We start from the raw sequence: 18,830 nt of genomic DNA on the forward strand, positions 1-18,830 counted from the left end.
GAGTGCCCAGGGCTTTGTGGTGGGCCCATCTGAGCACAGTGTTCCATTGTGGGAAGATGGTGTGGCAGCTGAGGCTAGAAGGTAACAACCGCTGCACTAAAGGATCTCCTTGGCCTCTGAGGACTTGAGACATAAGTCCCTTCTGAGCTCTGCCTCAGAAAGCAGAGCACACTTTTTTTCCTAGAAGGCATGGGTGGTGTGGCTTTGCCCTGCAGAGCTGGTCACCCATACTCAGGTCACCTCTAAGGTCCTGCAGATAGGTTCATGACCTTGTTGCCGACAGAGTTGTTACAAGAGATGGGTGCTGAAAGGAGAGTGGGGAAGGAATGCTCGCACACTGGTGGAGGGAATGTGAGTGAGTGCCAGGAAATAGCAGGGAAGTTCCTCAGAAGGTTAAAAATAGAAGTAGCATGTGACTTAGCAGCCCCACTTCTGGCTGTAAGATCAGAACATTGATGGGGCATCTGTGCGCATGCTCTCTGCAGTGTTAGTCACGGTAGTCAAGAACTGGCATCATCAGACGTGTCTGTCAGTGTGTTAGGGGATAAAGAAAACATGGTGTGGGCACAATGGATCCTTCAACAAGAAGGAAACCCTGTCAATCTGGAGGAGCATAGAAGTCGTTGTGTTAAATGAAATAAGCCAGGCACAGACAGATGAAATATTACAAGGTGTCATTCATGTGTCAAACCTGAAAGAGTTTGATTCATAGAGGAAGACAGTAAAATGGTGGTTACCAAGGACTTGGAATGGGGGTTCAGCTAGGGGAGATGTTTTCTAAAGGATACAGTCTTAGGAACAAATTCAAAAACTCCATTATAGAGCATAGCAGCTAGAGTTAGTGATAGTTCATCACATTCTTAAAATTTTTCTGACTTCAAAAGTGTGATATGTGAAATAACGCATGTGTTCAGTAGCTTGATAATAGATTCCATAATGTGTGCTTATTTCAGAGCACACACACAGGGTAGATGCGCGCAATATTTAATTTGTCAGTTGAAAAGTAAAGAAGCTCGCCTAGCAGTTACGGAAGCTTGGCTCTGCGGCCCACACAGCTGTTAGATGTCATCCACAGTGCGGCAGCTGTGCCCCTTTCAGGAGAGGCAGTAACTGATAGACGCGGGCTGGCGGGCGGTCGGGATACCCTCTCCATGAAAACACCTCTCCTGAGAAACCGTTCCCATTCAGAAGGTAGCAAAGAAACCAGAGTCCTTAGTTCTGGAAGGGTCTCGACACGGGTACTGCAGTCAGTGTCCACAGACAGACAGGAGGTTGTATGTAGACTGCCTTGGAGACATGGGTTTCAGTTTGCAGTACCTTCTCCTAGGGCTCTGGGGCCCAAGAAAGACTGAAGTGTGCCCAGGAAGGGACTTGGAGGACCCAACAGTCTTACATATTTACAAAAGGCCTTTAGCTTTTGAAGAAATGTCTGAGTAACATCCTGCCATGCTGATGGGGTGTGGCTTCATGGAGATACTGGCCATCCTACGGAACAAGAACTCTCATAGCACTGTGGACCTCTTCTTGGAAAAGCTGTCAATGGGTTGCTGGGTGAGAGGACTTCAGGGGCCCCAGTCATTCAGTTCTCCTGTGAAGGCCATTTAAAGAAACAGGAAACCGAGGCTTAGGGCCTGGGTCTGAGTGTGCGTCGAGGGGGTGGGATGGGAGGATGCTTTCTGCTGCCTATTGTGGCAGACGCTAAGCAGTGAGTCTGCAGTCCAGTCCCAGGGTGCCATTGGGGACCTGGAGGGGAGTTCTGTTTGCTCTGCACAAGTTTATCTCAGGAACCACCGAGTGCCTGGTCTTCATTAGCTACAGGGCAGAGAAACAGGACACACTAGTTGCTTAAAAGTTCACTTTTTGCCTGAAAATAATAAAAATTAAAATTCACACCTTGATCTGAATCTGTGTTTCTAGAATTGTGTGTTTCCAGGCAAGTTCTTACGCCGCCGTGTTAGAGTAAAGGAGAACCCAGCAGCTTCTCCATTTTTAAAGCCTCCTGTAATGTAAATAGGAACAGCAGTCCTTCCAAGTTATTACCCTGTTAACAGGTTGACAGATATGTGCAAATTGTGACTCACTGCTCAATTTGGCTCCAAATTAATGTCTTTCCGTGGGGCCGTGTCTGCTCAAGTGTGGACTCGTCACCACTGTGGTGTGGCTGCTTGTTTGCCTGCACTCAAAAGGTAAAAATTAAAGTAATTTGATTCTGCCACAAAGCAGAGTGTGACATATGGTGGCAGTGTGGGAGGAGAGCAAGCCGTTCCTACCTGTCCTTAGCCCTGCTCTAGAAGCAGCGAGCCAACGACGTGCTCTGCGAGCTCCATGCAGGCAAGCAGCGCCCGCTGTCTTGGGAGGCAGCATTCTGGAAGCTGCCAAAGACCACCCCACACACACACATACATACCGGCCCCACCCTCAGCAGAAAGCAAACCATTTTTGCCTCCAGACTTTTAATCTGGTGTGGCAAGCCTCCCTGGTTTCTGTCAACTTACTCGAGGCTCATTTGTATCTCTAAGGCTGGGTCTATTTAAAAATGAAGTGTTTTGATTTCTGCATCTAAAATCTAGACACTGTTTTCCTCAGCTAAAGGTGCAGCTGACTTTCTTTGGTCTCTTTTTGGCAAATGCATAATGTCACCTGTAACAAAGGAATCTGCATCTCCTTTATGTTAGCCCTGCGAAGAAAAACAGTCTCCTTAAAATTCATTTCTGCTCAATGGAATTTTCAAATGAGTTTGCTGAGCCTTATCTAAGATCGCAGGCGGGCGGGCGGGCAGACAGACAGGAGGAAACCACAGAAAACCCACCCTAGGCCTCTTAGCTTTCCTGTGCCAGCCCAGATACCTTTCCCAGGAACTGTCTTTCTTCGGCCACTACCTTCCCTTCCAAATAAAGGTCCCCATTGTCAGTAGGGTCCAGAAATGGCCAGGGGTGCTTACTGCTTGCCCACTGCAACTCTGGATGCTATAAAAGAAATATGGACCAGGTGGTTGGTTTGGAATTCTAGGAAAATGCTGGGTGAGGTTGGCTCCAACTTTGTGTGTGGCCCAGGATCATCACATAGCCACTGTTCAGGTTTTCCAGCCTGGTAAGGAATCTGATTTTCCAGGTGGTCTGTTGAAGGTTTCAAGTTGAAAGATAACAAGGCGGAGCAGGTTATGATGTGTCTTTGGGCTGAACTTGTGCATATGCATTGAGTTCCCTTCCAGAGCTATGATGGCTATTGATTGAGGACCGCGCAGAAGACCCTGCCTGCCCCCTCACATTAGCATATACTTAGCAGTGACCTCCATTCACACAGGACAGAGGCTGTTTGCTTCTGCTGAGTCTGGAGAAATGGGTTGAAACCACACGTATAGATTCGAAGTGTTCGAAGATAAGCATTGCCAGCGCCCGAGTTGGAACGGCTTTGTCATGAATCTTCGGCTTGTCCAGCAGACACCAGGCAGGGCCACGCTGATGCCTTCCTCTCTTCTAGTCACCTCTGCAGGAACATTCGTGCTTAGATGCCAGGATGTCCTATGAGGCTGTGAGTCAGGGGATCGCAGAAGACCGCAGTGTTTCTTAGTCACTCAGGAATGACATTTCCAAAATTGCTACATCTTAATAGGGTGGGGTCTTGCCTTCAAGAAATGCCTGGAGCCAGTTCAGTTTTTAATGGCGAGCCGCACATGATGCTTCTCTTGAGGGGAAGCCGCCGGTGTGGCACCATGGAATCGGTGGGCTCCTTGAGGACTACCAGAAGCCCTGCTGCCACCTCCTGCGGGAGGACCCCAGACAGCACCCCTTCCTCCCTTTGCCTCTGCTCCCCCTGCCCACGGCCCTCGTTAGTAGTTACCAGGCCTTCTGCAGCCCCTGCCGTCCTCCTTCCACAAGAAACCTGACACGTTGATCCTGAGAGCTGCTTTCTGACTTCATTAGCAGAATGGTGGTGCTCGCGGTCTAACAGATGGCGTCCTGTGCACTGTCTCTCCTGAGCCCCAGGTATCTAGCTGAAATTCTGGATCCTGCGGACAGGAGCTTACCTCTGCTTTTCCCTGGAAAGTATACCTAGCGTGTCCCTGGTGGAATGGGCATGGAATTTGCTACATCTAGTGGATGTCAAACCCATCCCAAGACCCTTTAATGGGAAGTTTGGGGTCTTGGCTGGTGAATTGTGCACATCCTTTGTGTCAGTGTGGCTGGATAGTGAGCTGGCATGGTTTCCTATGTAGGGAGCAGAGCCAACTCTGTGTGTGCTGTGGGCCGGCATGTTCCACTGAGCCTCCACTGCAGGGCAGGAGGGCTCTTGGGACCACCCGCCGGCACACTTGTCATCTGTGAGTCCTTAATAAGTACCCGGCACCATGCCAATGCTCAGTGCCAGTGGTCCTGGCGAGTAGTTAAACCCTGGGAGATGGAGGCCAGCGGAGAGGTGAAAATGGAACTTCTAGCTTGCCTGATATATTTGACTGTTACAAAGAAAGGTTTTAGAGTCGTGGAATTTAGAAATAAAGTTAGGAATAAAGTGGTAATAGGGACATAGAAAGCTGAACAAATAAAAGCCAAGCAGAAATCTAAGAAAACTGAAAACACAGCGAGCTGTCAGGTCTGACTTAAGAAGACATGGCTGAAGCACAGGGCTGTGCTTACACTGGAGGCCTGTAGAGGAGACACACATGTCCCAGTGGAGAGTTAAGCTGCTTTCAGGGTACTTCATTTAAAATGTAGATATAATCACTTAAAACAGAGCCCCTTTGCAAAGGGTCATGGGAGAAAAAAAGAGGTTTTCATAAGGGCCTTATAATCTTGTCTTCTTCAAAAGGCATCATAACAACTAAAAGTTGGGTACTAGGTGTGAAGGGAAGTTGGTGGACTCCCAGCCTCCAGCAGGACTCCTATTCATGCTTACGTACTTCCTCCACACCCAGGTACGTCGATGATGTGATCAGCCGCATTGACAGGATGTTTCCAGAAATGTCCATTCATTTGTCCAGACCCAATGGCACCTCGGCAATGCTTCTGGTAAGATCTGCTTGCTTGTGTGTGGGGACGTGTGGAGGAGAAACCTGTCTGAAGCTCAACTCCCTGTGGGGGCTGAGGAGATGACTCCGTAAAGTGTATGGTAGCATGCACTGCGGGCCTAGTACTGGAGGAGAGAAGCAGGAAGGGCCTGCAGCGAGCTAGCACCGTGGCACAGCTGAGTTGGTGAACGAGCACTAGGTTCAATGAAGGCCTTGTCTGAAAAAAGTAAGGTGGAGAGTGACACCTGACACCCACCTGGCCTGCACACATGCGCGTGGACACACACACACACACACGATTCTTTGTTACAGAAGCTCTAGGCACTGGAGATGAAATCCCAGGTGAGCAGCGAGGAGCGTGCTTTCTTTCTTTCTTGGCATCCTTTAGGACAGTGGTTCTCGACCTCGCTAATGCTTCAACCCTTTAATATGATCCTTCATGTTGTGGTGACCCCCAACCATAAAATTACTTTCATTGCTATTTGTTATGAATCATAAGGTAAATATCTGTGTTTTCTGATGGCCTCGGGTGACCCCCAAAGAGGTCTTGACCCCCAGGTTCAGAGCCACTGCTTTAGGATAAACACTCTGCACTCTGAAGCCTTGCTTTTGAGCAAATTGCAGCCCCGGTGAAAGTTACCAAGAGCAGGAAGGCACCATAAGCTATTTGGCCTGAAGTCAGGTCGTGTAAAAACCTCTCTAGCAGTGTTGGGGTAAATTTTCTGTTTTCTATAAGAGATTAGACTGAGTTGTTCTCAGCTATTCTATCCTGTTAAAGAGAATGAACATGTTGCCTCCGGACTTCATGGGCTATGAAAGTCTTTTACCACCCTCACAGTTTAGGAAAAAGCATCTGAACCTTTGTCACCAACGATTTTTGAGTCTGTTGTTCCTTTTGGGTTTGCACTCAGAATTCTGAGCTTACAGTCCACTAACATTTGTATTTTCATAAACTGACCAAAGACAGTGTGCTTTGGAGGCTAGAAATGTGCTGTGGTGTCCATGAGAGGGGTTTGATGTCTGTGTATGATGGGTGCCTCCCTGGACACATCTTTTATGGCAGCATGTTTTACAAAGAATGGACTCTGCCAGGCGGTGGTGCACACGCCTTTAATCCTAGCACTCAGGAGGCAAAGGCAGTTTGAGTTTAGCCTAGATTACAGAGTGAGTTCCCGGACAGCCAGTGCTGTTACACAGAGACCCTGTTTTAAAAAAAAAAAAAAGATGGGCTTTGGTGGGTTCTGGGGAGGCAAGGCTCTGCATGTAGTCTTGCTGCCTTGAGTCCCATGTGAACCCCGCCCCCACCCCCGCTATTGCATCTTCCCAGGTATAGATCACTAGTCACCCAGGTGAGCCATTCTTCACTTAGCCCCTTCATCTCAGAAAAGCTGGTTGTATGTGCATGTTTATAGTGAATGAAAAGGATGTGAGCTTTCTAAGTTTGCAATATTTCATTTGTAAATGTAATGTGTATTGTAATACATAATTTCTGAAGTCCACTTGAACAGTTTTCTCCTTAATTGCTGAGATATGCTAGGATTATTTCCAGCTTTGTATTTTATATAACACACACGCACACACGCACATGTCTAAGTCCTAGTTCCACCAATTCCATTGACGTTAGAGGTCTCCAGTTTCTGCCGTGTGAGCGGAGAGCAAGTTCTTGGCTGGCTTGTGCATCTGCTAGGAAACAGAGTCACTGACCCAGTCAGTCCATTGACAAAAGGCATGACTAGGTGAACCCATTTTGGTGTTCTTACTTTCGAGGCAGTCTGTAATTTGGGATCTCACAGCTTTAGTTGGTAGCCTCTCCACTATGTAGAAAGCGTGGGGGAAAGAGGGCAGCTTGACACTTTCTGAGGCTTCTGAGGCAGCTAGGGTCTGTTTGGCTCATTCAAAGCCAAAGTGGTTTTCATTGTTGGTCTGGTGGAAGCACCAGGGCTTCAGGCCCCTCAGAAAAAGGAGCCACATTCAACTTGGGAAACACACTGGGACCTTCCCCATGTGCATAGTAACACTGCAGGGTAGCGCATGCGTGCAAGGTGTGATGATGAGGCTGGGGGCAAGTGGTTACCTAGTAAACACTAACTGAATACCAGAAGGCTAGAAAAGCCTGGTTGACCTCAGTGGTGTGCCTTGGTTCACGGGCTACCTGCTCTTTGCAGGGGATTGAACTGGCTTAATCCTGATCAGCCAGCCAGTTGCTAGTGAAGTCTCCCCAGTGTCTTTGTGAGCCTTGGTCATCACCTGTGGCCTGTACATTCCAAAGCACAGCTAATTCTCAGCTCGTTGGGAGTTGTCCTGCTGCCGTGTGAGTTAGTCGCTCGTGATACAATGAGGGCTGTTTCTGTTCTCTGAAGGGATGAGCTCAGTCATCCAAAAATAAAGCTAGCTGTGTTGATATTTAGTCTCAGCTAATCTACCGCCTAACATCCCATTATTAATTTTCCTCCAACAGTCAAAATATTGTAAGAGCTTAACTGAGTCAGACTGGAGCAAGCTGCTGGCTTCTCGCATCACTTAAAACATTATCCTCTCCAGCGTTTGACTGATCAACTAGGTATAAAACATAAGAAAATGGAGCTTGCACTGGAGTGTGAAATATACCCTAGTAGTTGATAACCTTTATTTAGATGTTAATTTGATTTACAAAACCTTAGGTTTGTGTCCACATCTCTCCAAAACTACTCACTAGCCCTCCTGTCTCCATGATGCTGCCTTCCTTAAACCACAGGGCACGTTATCCCATCTCACTCTGCTCTGGTTGGTGGAGTCCTTGGGAAGCTCACTAGCAACTGAACTGCCGCTCTTCTAACACTTGGATTTCTTCACTGCGTGATTTCCCACGATGCATATTCCTTGCAGGCTGCTCAGAAATCCTGAGTTGGTTGCTCTAGGCAGAAACCTAAATCTCCATTCCATGTACCCTAAGAGCAGCTGGAGCTGTGGAGTACATTTTGAGAAATACATTAAACTCCTAAAGAGATGACAACCCACCCACATCACTGCCCTGCACCCAGCAGTTTTGCCCCTACAAACGGATCCAAGAGAAACTTTTCCAGGGAAGCTTGTAAAAGAAAAACAACCGTCAGAGTCCTGGAAGCCCACCCTTTGGCCCTTGGCACATCCCTGCCCTGGCATCAGATTGATGCTGTGCTGCAGAAGCGATTCCTACCGTTCAGTAGGGGACAGACCTGAGAGTTGGAGACTCACAACTACTTGTAGCTCCAGCTCCAGGGCCTCCAGCACCATCTTCTGGTCTCCTCTGATACCTGCACTCATGTGCACAGATTCAGACACACATACACATAGATAATTTTTTTAATGTTTTAAAATCTTTAGTAATATAAACCCTGCCACCGCTGATGTATAATCTATCTGCAGCATGCGTCAGTTCTCCCTCCCTTGCTCATCACTCCTCAAGGGGCTTTATTTGTATTACTAAGTATAATTTTTCATTTTCCCATTTTTAATTCAGTGTACTTGGAAGTTATTATATATTGTCTTTAAGGACTAATTTGTCTTTATTTTCTTTTTCTTTTTTTTGGGGGGGTGGGGGGAGGTTGAGACAAGGTTTCTCTGTAACTTTGGTGCCTGCCTGTCCTGGAACTAGCTCTTGTAGACCAGGCTGGCCTCTGACTCACAGAGATCCTCCTGCCTCTGCCTCCCGAGTGGTGGGATTAAAGGCGTGCACCACCACCACCCGGCTAAGGACTAATTTTTCACTCAGCCGTTTTTGTTTAGTACGTTTTGTTCAAATTGTTGGCTTATTCGTTTTTCTGATAGGGAATATTCTGTTGTTTTTCTATTAGTGGTCATTTGACTTGTTTCTGGGTTTTTTATAAACAATTCTGCCCAGAGCATTCTTGGCCCTTGTTTTTGGGTCCTGATGGCCTAAAGGGTTACCTTGTTTTCCTCCCGCCTGGTATCTGCTCTACTTCTCACCATGGACTGGCTTGCTTTAGGAGAGTGTTTGTTTTTTGTTTTAAATAATTTTTAAATTATAATATAATTGCAACATTTGTTTTCCCCTCTTCCCTCCAAACTCTCCAGTATACGACCAATCCCTATTCTCTTTCAACTTCATGACCTTTTTAATTATTGTGAGGTGTGTGTGTCTGTGTGTTTATTCCTAAGTATGTAAAGAAGCCTGCTCAGACTGTATAATGTTACTTGTATGTATATTAGGTCAGTGGTTCTTGACTGACTATTGCCTCCCAAGGGGTGTGTGACAGTGCCTGGCAATATTTTTAAGATGATTTTATGCTGGCATCTGAGTGGGTAGAAGCCAGAGATTCTGCTATGTGTGCTCTCCTGCAGTGAGCAGGCACAGCCCACCAAACTACAAGGTGGAGGTTGGGAAGCCTGGCTCAGGCACACAGGTGTTCACCCTTCCATATCGCCGATGTGTTTTCCAGACAGTTGCATTAATCTGTACCTGCCAGCAGCTCTGAATATTGGATTTTCCCAGAACACTAAAGGCTGAGGCCTTCGTTTTTACTGTCCACCAGACACTCTTTTTTTTAAAAAAAAAAGATTTTATTTATTATGTATACAGCATTCTGCCTGCATGTATGCCTGTACACCAGATTTCATCATAGATGGTTGTGAGCCACCATGTGGTTGCTGGGAATTGAACTCAGGACCTCTAGAAGAGCAGCCAGTTGGCTTAACCTCTGAGCCATCTTTCCAGCCCCCACCAGACACTCTTGAAGGCCACCCCTGCCATATTTCTGTGCTGCACCAGCAGTGGTTGCTGGAGCCATGAAAACCTGGGTTCTAGCACATTTGTTACCGCATTGAATATTATGGGAGTTCTTTGTTAATGCTTTAGTCACTAAGATCCCAGTTACAAGCCTTGTACGAAGAACTGGTCTTTGTATTTCTCCACTCTTGTGTGTCTGTATTTTCAGTGTGTGGGAAGTATGCATGTGTGCACCTGTAGAAACCAGAGGTGACATTGAGTGTCTTCCCAAATTACATCTCTACTTTATTTGAGGCAGGATCTTACTATGCATCCCTGGCTGGCCTCCAGCTCACAGAGATCTGCCTGCCTCTGCCTTCTGGGAGCTGGAATTAAAGGTGCACAGTACCACGCTCAGGTTCTGCCTTATTTTTAAAACAGGTTCTCTGAGTGAGTCTGGAGCCAGACTTCCTGGCCAGCAAGCCCTTGGAATCCAACTGTTCCCACCTCCCAGTGCTGGCAATGTAGGTGCATACTGCCTCACCTAGATATAGGTGCTGGGATCCGAACTCAGGTCTCTGTGGTTGTGCAGCAAACACTTTACACATCATGGCATCTCCCCAGTTGTTTTTCTCCACTTTTACAGAAAGACAGCTTCAACTCAGGCCCTAAAGATGTTTGCTTCTAAGACTCCATTCTTTCAGGCAGCCATTCCCAAATTGTGAAGAAGAAGCTGCAGAGCCCTCCCTGGGGCCATGAGGTCAAACTGCTTTAAGGAAGATGGAGGTCTTCCTCTCCTTCCTGCTCCTCACTTATTGGCATGTGCACAGTGGAGTTCTTCAGGCTCCTAATGCTGGGGGACATTGGCATGCCGAGCTCTCGGGGTCATGTGTTTTTGTCCTTCAGACTGGCCTCCGTTCGTCCTCTATTGCAGTAAGGACTGATAGCTCCGTCCCATAGGTGCAACAGCTCCTGGAGATCCTCAGCCATTTTCAGTAGAAAGAGATCCCGGGGCCAAAATGATGAGAACTACTGCTTTAAGAAGAAAGGCTGAGTGCTGTGGTGTGTCACTACTAAGGAGACCGCCACCAGAGCATCACTGAGGGCCAAGAGTTTGAGATCAGACTGCAGAAGATGGGAAGACCACAAAAATCTGAAAAGGAGGAGGGGGAAGAACCTTCTTCAACAGCAAGAGTATCAAATAATAGATCAGATCAATCTCATGACTAGAAGTTTATCAGTGACTGAAGCCCTTGATGTGAAATAAAACCACAAGAACTTGGGACATTCTGCCAGTTAATTCTGTAGCCAGGAGACGGACAGAGAAAGGCAGATTCCTGGGGGACTGACCAGCACTGGCAAAGGACAGAAATATCATGATATGTGAAGTTTGCTTAAATATCCCTCACCAACCACCAAAAAGGAAAGAAAGATGAGTAGATGAAGAACTTTTGTTCATTTTGATCATTTTTTTCTTAAACAATCTCTCTTTCTTTACTCATAAAAAGCTTACCACAAATATAGCCAGAATGCCCACACTCAGGTGCTTTTTATCAGTTGGCAAGTAGGAAAAGCAAACGATTCCATTGAGCTATTGTCTGCGTGCTCCCTGTCCCCTTTTCCAGAGTGGAAACTGGCCTTCGCAATGAAACATACTATACTGCATCTAAGAAAGTTCTAAAGCAGTGTTTACTAGAAGGGAAGAGGCAGCATTGGCAGGGAAGGATGAGAAACTCTTCACAGTGAAGAATCATCTAAATTCTGCACTTGTCAATTTTAGAGAATTGTGCGCATTGCAATTATGGGCAAATTTTGTCCAAATGGTTTTTTGATGACCATTGACTTCTACTTAGCTGGGCTGCCTAACGGTCTAGGGAAGGTTGTGCTATGTTTTCAGGTATATCAGGCACAAGTTGGAGCAGCAGGTTGTGGACAAATGGGTGGGTGCACATGATAAAGCCTAACGGCGTTGTGGAACCTAGGTCACAGGTACAGGGGAGTTTATTCTATATTTCTTTCAATGTTTTGATGTTTGAAAATTTCATACTAAAATACTGATGAGATAAACCTCCCCTAGCCTCTAAAAAAACAGATACCACAGAGCAGAAGACTAGAAAACACTGCCCTCAAAACTGGCTTTAGTATCCTCAACTAGCATTCAGTAAGATGAACAAAGAAACCCTTCGAGCATAAACTTAAAAGAACTGAACACTGGCTATACTCAGGGAAATGAGAACATTATCACAGAAATGTTGTCTGTACTCAGAGGTACAAATAAAATTATATTCAAGTAAAATCTAATAACAAGCTCCAGGGAAAGGCAGACAGCCGAGAGAATAAAGAGAAGGTGACCAAAGGAGAGTTGGAAAAGTGACTGGGATGGAGCAGGGGCTAAGAGACCATGTATGAATCATCACTCGTGCATTTGTAGAGTTCTGGGGAGACCATCATGGGATAGAACCAGTGTGTGAAGCTAAGAAAATCCAGGAAGTAAAGCCTAGGTCTGAATCTAAGCACTAATAGGGGCCACAGGGAACTTGTCTTAGTTAACTAGGAACTACCAAGTCAGTCTAGTCCAGGAGTCGTGCTGCAAAGATAAATATCTCAGGACTTCCGAGCAAGAACTCAAGTAACGTAACAGCCCCAAACCATCAGACTGCATTACACTGCTGGAAGCAGCAAAGGGCTCAAGAGGCCGCACAGCAGTTAGGGCGCTTCTGCTGCTACGGGGTCTGACAGCTCTGATCTCTGCGGCACCTGTATATGCACACACACACACCCTCGCGTGCATGTTCACACATACACATGTGCACCTGTATATGCACACACACACACACACCCTCACGCGTGCGTATTCACACATACACATGTGCACCTGTATACGCACATACACACACCCTCACGCGTGCATGTTCACACATGCACATGTGCACCTGTATACGCACACACACACCCTCACGTGCATGTTCACACATACACATGTGTACTCATGTAGTACACGTGTACATAATTTAAAATAATAAAAATGAATCTTAAAAAGAAAACCAACAAGGGCTGGCCCATCAATTAAGAATGCTTGCTGCTCTTGTAGAAGACTTAAGTTCAGTTCCCAGAACCCATGTCGAAGAACCGCACATAAATCCAGCTTCAATTCCAGCACCACCTTCTGGCCTCCCCTGTATTCATGTGGTGCACATAAATGAGTGCAGGTAAATAAAGCAAGACAACAGTTTTCAAAGAAGAGTCAAGGACGTGTGTGTTCTTTCAAGCATCGAGGCCAGAGAGAGAGCATTTGACCGCTTCAGGATTCTGCACCCGTGAGACTGTCTGGAGTGTCTGTTGGAGGCTGAGCTTCCCCAGCCGAGAGAAGGTAGACCGATTAGCTCAGGGCATGCTGAGCAAGGCACAAGCAAAGTGGTCATGAGGGCAGAGAGAGAGCCTAGGAGCATTGTGTTCAGTCGCACAGTGAGGGGTCCAAAAGATGCAGATGAAATAAGAGTACTGATTTTTGTGTGTGCAATCAGTGGAATCAAGGATACTGTTAGATACTAAGAAACCAAAGGCAAACTATGGCTTTCCAGTTTAGTGTTTTTATGAGATTCCTGAGTGTACAAAAGAGCGGGTTTCTACTTCTTGTGCCTTTTTCTTCTGTTTGTTTGTTTCCTCCAACTTTGATGTGATGATTTTTTGTTTTATCATATTGTATCTTAATCTCTTAGAAGCCTGTTTGTTTTCTAATGGGAGACACTAAGGGAGTAGCTCTGGGTGGAAGGGGAGGAGAGGAGGAACTGGGAAGAGTAGAGTGGGAGAAACCATAATCGGGATATATTATGTGAGGAAAAAGTCTTTTCAATAAAAGGAGGGAAAAGCTAAAGTGATGCTTGAGAAAATGGGGTCTGAAGGCTGTAGCATGTAGAAATACAAAGGTACGCGTGACAAAATGGGGTCTGAAGGCTGTAGCATGTAGAAATACAAAGGTACGCGTGAGAACTATAGAGTTAATAAGAAAAGAAAGGAGATAGCCTAGTGATAGAGCATTAGCCTAGCATGAATGATGTCCTGGGTTCCACCACCAGCATCAAAGGAAAAGAAAAGTAGGCATGTTACATACGTGCCATCCTAGCATTCAGGAGGAGGCGGGGGAATCTGAGCTAGCTGTGAGACATTGTCACAAAGCACAGATAAAGGAGGGAAATCGGGAAGGAGTACCCAGAAACACTAATCATGTAATATATTTACTACGAAATCAAATTGAGAACACATGTGTCAGTCACATGAATAAATGTGAATTAGTACACATGCTAGCAGGCTTTTCCAAAGTGCCACTAAAGCTCATGGGGAAAAAGAAGTATGCATAAAAGAATAGAAACAACTGAAAGGGGGAGGTGCTGGGAGAGTAAGGCCTGTGTTCCTTAAAGCACACGTAGAAGTCTTAAAACACACTCTAGGAGTCAAAAAATATGGCCCCGGCTTGCAGGTAGACAACCAGAAGACTGAAATAGACCAAGGCTGATTTGGAAACCAAGCAAATGGTACCAGCGACATCTCTAGTCAGTGGGCCACAGTCACAGAAAGGAAAGTAACTTCATATAACAAAAAAAAAAAAAAAAAAAAAAAAAATCCTAACAAAACCATGACAGCTGGCAAGCTGGGGAATGTATGTAGCAAGTGTGTCCTAGGAGCAGAAATATGGCTTTGAAATAATTTTGCTAATTTTAAAAACAAAGTGGAAAATATTAAAAATGGGTTCTAAAAATGAGGAAAACATTAACACACCCGGTATTTAAACAGATCAAAAGATGTCTCCGTCCCCAGAGAGATGTGGATTAAAACTACATTGAGGGCTGTCTCTTTTCTACTGGGTTAGCAAAGCCTCCCCTACGGTCTGTGGAAGCAAGGGAACAGACCTCTTATCACTGCTGATAGCCACATGGGCCACCTAGAGTAAGGACCTTCACAGTGTCCAGTGTCTGCAAAACTGTGTCTGCATTTGCCTTTGCCCAGGGACTTATATTAGGAGGTGGCCCTGCAGACTCCTTCCAACAATTTGGAAGCGCGTGTGTGCAGCTGTTCATCACGGCCTGTTTGGGACTGAGTGTCTTAGGATAACCTGCACACTCAGGATGTCTGAGGAGATCATGAAACAGCCACACAATAGAGCTACACTACTTAGGCTTTTGTCTTTGAAAAGATGAGAGAAAGACCTGTGACCTGTGTGAAGCAACTTCCTGGGCAGAGTGTTATTTAAAGAGAAAAGCAAATGCTTTTCTCAATAAGGCTCCTCTTTGTACGGAGAGAGAAGACATCCATTACCTGCCCATTCTTAGGGGGCAGACACACACGGAGGGTTAGACACAAAGCAGTCTGTTTAGGAGACAGTTGAGAGGTGTGTTAAGTATGAGGGCTGGAGATGGGTGCGACAGATGCGTGATGAGTCGGGCAGAGGGACTCTGGAGCTTCTGGGATTAAGGCCAGAGTAGGCTGTTTATCTTTTTTGCTTTTGTTTTTAACCAAAAAGAATGCAAATAGAATTAAAGCTAAGGATATTTCAGTCAGATAATGTGTTCACTCCTTGAAGAGCAGGGAAGAAAGTAGAAAAGGAACTCTAGAACCTTTGAACGTGGGGTTTTGACCCAGCCTTTCGATTGAGTGCTATAATAACTGTGAACTAAATCATGCAGTATAGTCGGTGTCCGGCTTCACAGAGGTCAGGATTGGTATGTCTAGAACTCCGAGTAGGTAGGATAGAGCACATATAGAAACAGGAGCTATAGAAGCCAAGCTCCGATAGATTAGATAGATAGATAGATAGATAGATAGATAGATAGATAGATAGATAGATAGATAGATAGGCTGCCAATGTGGAAACAAAGCCACAGTAAATACTTGGTGTCTCCTGGCAACTGAGAGTGTTAGTATAAGCAGAAATGCTGGTGTGCCCCAACCGTGTCTGCTTAGAAGGTCTAAATTAGAGCCTAAAGACAATGAGCACCTCTCTTCCCCATCTTGGTCTCTGAACGCCAGTCTTGCTAGCAGAAATCCTTTGAGTAAGTAGCTAAGAACAGTACAAGATGAGCCTGGTGCTTCTCGCTGTGCCAGAAAGTAGAGGAGTGCCCAGAGAGTGATGGGGCGTAGAGTGTCAGTGAGCATAGATATCATGTTGAAGAGGCCCTCACTAGCCACACCTGGGACTGCAGGGTACCAAAATAATGACATCACTCATCATAACCTGCAGAGTACAGTCCTCATCTGTGAGTCTGCCTGATGAAATGGAGGAAGTATTGAGAGGCATCATTGCGACTTCACAGTAGCTGTGAGGAGAGAGAGCCTTAATCTGGGGGCAATGGGAAGTTGGGCTACCATCTTAGTAAGTCTTCAGACATATGTCATTGCTTGTTCCGCTGCTCTCAGGCAGAAAGGAACTGAGGACTGAGGAAATGATTTAAAAAAAAAAAAAAAAAAAAAAAAAAAAACCACAGAACTTGGTGGGGGAGGGGAGGGGACCTAAAAAGAGACCATAGTCTCAGGAAGCTTTACGGACGCCTGTAGTTCTGACATCTCTGAGCTAAAATCTGTCCCATGCTTCTGTGGGGATATGCAATAACAGCACATTTAGCTGTTTCGAAGGCTGCTGACTGGGTCTGTGGAGTTAACGGAGCTCTGTACAGGTGTTTCATGGGCATTACCCGCTCCTCCTGCTCTGAGATGGCTCTCACTTGACCTGTGAGCTCCTAAGCGGGGAGGACTGACCTCACTGTGAGACGGCGTCCCGTGGGTCTTTCTGGAGGAGTGAGCAATTCACTCCTAGGGTAAGTTCTGGAGCTGAGTCCTCTCTGGAATCTCTGCTGCCTCCCAGAACAGCTCCCATTCCCTCCCTCTGCTTTCTTTCATCTCTTTGGGCATTCATGCTCCCTTTGGGTGACTTTCAAGGGGCCTACAGATCAGGCATTGTGAGTGCTACACTCAAACATGGCGGCCGTGTAGAAGACGCCAAACAAGCTGGCGGGTGGAGAATGGAAGCTGTCACCATTGCCTCATCACGGGTTGGCAGTTCAGAGAACGCACCATGCGTCTCGGAGCTCCTGGCTCTGACATTAAGTCAAATTCAGTCAGGGATCAAATGGTTTGGGCTTGATTTTGTTTCCTAATTTCTTTGAGTACTTTATGCTTTTTCTTGATTCCCCAAAAGCTGCTCTCTCCCCATTATGTCTCTAGCTTCCTTAGTTACAGGACAGCCCTCCACAGACAGACATGTCGTGTACCTGCGTCCTAAAACCCCCTCAGAACACTGACTAAATTGATGACAGCCTGGTTAGGCAGCCCAGGCTGTCTCCTTTGCCACAAAGGCTGACCTCTTTGCCAGCAGTCATCAGCCTCAGCATCCCCAATGGTACCCTTTAAACCCCACAGCCACTCCGCCTATGTGTTTCTGTTGCTGTGACCCAAGGAGCTGGGTCTCTGATTCTACCTCCCTAGGCTGGCACTTGTAGGGTGAATTTCAGTGTTGGAGAAGGCAATTCCAACACCCTGGGAAGAGTGGTGGGTGTTACTCCCTAAGTGTTTGGGTATATTATGTGAAATTGATGTGTGGTAGAAACAGCTGGCGTTGGCCTTTTTGCAGCAAGGTGAAGCTGCGCATTCGCCCGTCAGAAAAGTGCCCTCCCGCCCTTAACTGTGTGTTTGTCTCCAGCTGTCTAGTTTGATTTATTCCGTAGTAAATGTTGGGCCGGTTTTCAAGCCAGATAACTTATCTTAAACTCTGCCCCCAATTTGGCCTTATTCTGTTTCAGTGTGTCCCCTTGTCCTGTAACAAATGTTTATTGATCAGCCTCTGAACGATAGCCCAGCCCCCTCCTCTCCAGCAGCACACTGCTCCCCACAAGCTGCCTGTCCCACCTCGGGCATCTCCTCAGCACTCTGCTTGTCTTGACTATGCCTGGTCTGTCCCCAGGCTCTCGCCTCTGCTCTTTCCTTAGCCTCCTGGTCTCCTTTTCTCTAGACACTACTCTCCATCTTCCAGTGGAGTCTCTGTCTTCAGGCCCCAGTGGTGTACAGAAGAAAGCCTCCTCCTTCGAGATGCTGGTGTTGTTCTGACACCTTGGCCTCAGTTTACCCTTTCAAGCTCATCTCTTCTCCCTCCTCTCTCCATGCTCAGAGATCTCTTCTGTTGCTTATTATCATCTTGAAGGAGACACTTCTTCCTTGTACAAAGCACACCAGTGTCTTGCAGAAGGGGCAGACTGCTGAATGCCAAGAGTTCCCTGCATTTATTGCAACAAGCAACATTCTTTCTTCCCCACTGGCTTCTTGGTAACTCCGTACCTGCCTGCTTCTGTGATGTGTGCCTGCTGTTTCCTCTGCCTGTGGCCTCCTTCCCCACCTGTGCCCTTGGCAGAGCCACTGTGCATTCCCTAAGATAGGGCTGTGCTCCCTACCATCTTTCATTTATCTTTCATTGGTTGGGTAGTACCTCCTCCCTCTGCTCCTCCAGCCCTTCATACACCTGTACTGATAGAATGTACTGTGTATAGAAGAGGCACGAACTGATCTTAAGGAGTTGTCCTGCTATAAAGCTCCATTTGACAGTATCTGCAGTCTGAGTACCTCTGTGCACATCCTTTATGATGGCCCTAAAGGGGAAGGGCTGAGATCTGCCTGTGAGCATCTGTTGTGTTCTTTATCTGTACTTAGCCTTCCATAATAGCCCTTGCTACTGAACCCAGGACCTTTACAAAGAAGAGTTCTCATGGGACATCCTTCCACAGCTCAAAGAAACAGCCTGGACTATTGTTGTTGGTCTTGTTAGAAAACAACAGTATTGAGCAGTAGGCAGTCTGGGCTCTCAGAGTTTGTATTTGGCCCAATGGAGCCATGTTGTTCAACACCCACTACAGTCTATATAATACGCTGCAAGAATGCCTCATGCTTCCAGAGGCAGAGCTGTGTCGGAAGCTGTTAGCATGGGAGTTCAGGCTGCTCTTTAGATGATCAGGTTGTCTTGACTCAGATTTATACACAGCAGGTGAATCTCATTAGCCCAGATTCACACTGCGTAGACCAAGCTTGTAAACAGTCGAGACCTTCCAGGACTGTATTAAATCTTCAGCCCGTTTTGAAGCAGTGCATCTTGACAGTCTACTT

General features: G+C 46.5%; 1 protein-coding gene across 2 annotated transcripts in view; it reads left to right on the top strand.

The window, feature by feature from the left end:
* The window catches only part of Med27 (mediator complex subunit 27), a 185,458-nt gene that overhangs the window by 123,291 nt on the left and 43,337 nt on the right, over nt 1-18,830 (top strand). For both annotated transcript variants that reach the window (XM_057755561.1, XM_057755560.1), the window contains exon 4: nt 4,913-5,006. In XM_057755561.1, coding sequence (XP_057611544.1) covers nt 4,913-5,006 — 94 coding nt within the window. The remainder of the gene's footprint in view (nt 1-4,912; nt 5,007-18,830) is intronic.

This window comes from Chionomys nivalis, chromosome 22 (assembly GCF_950005125.1).
Source record: "Chionomys nivalis chromosome 22, mChiNiv1.1, whole genome shotgun sequence".
In the NCBI taxonomy this organism is placed as follows: domain Eukaryota; kingdom Metazoa; phylum Chordata; class Mammalia; order Rodentia; family Cricetidae; genus Chionomys; species Chionomys nivalis.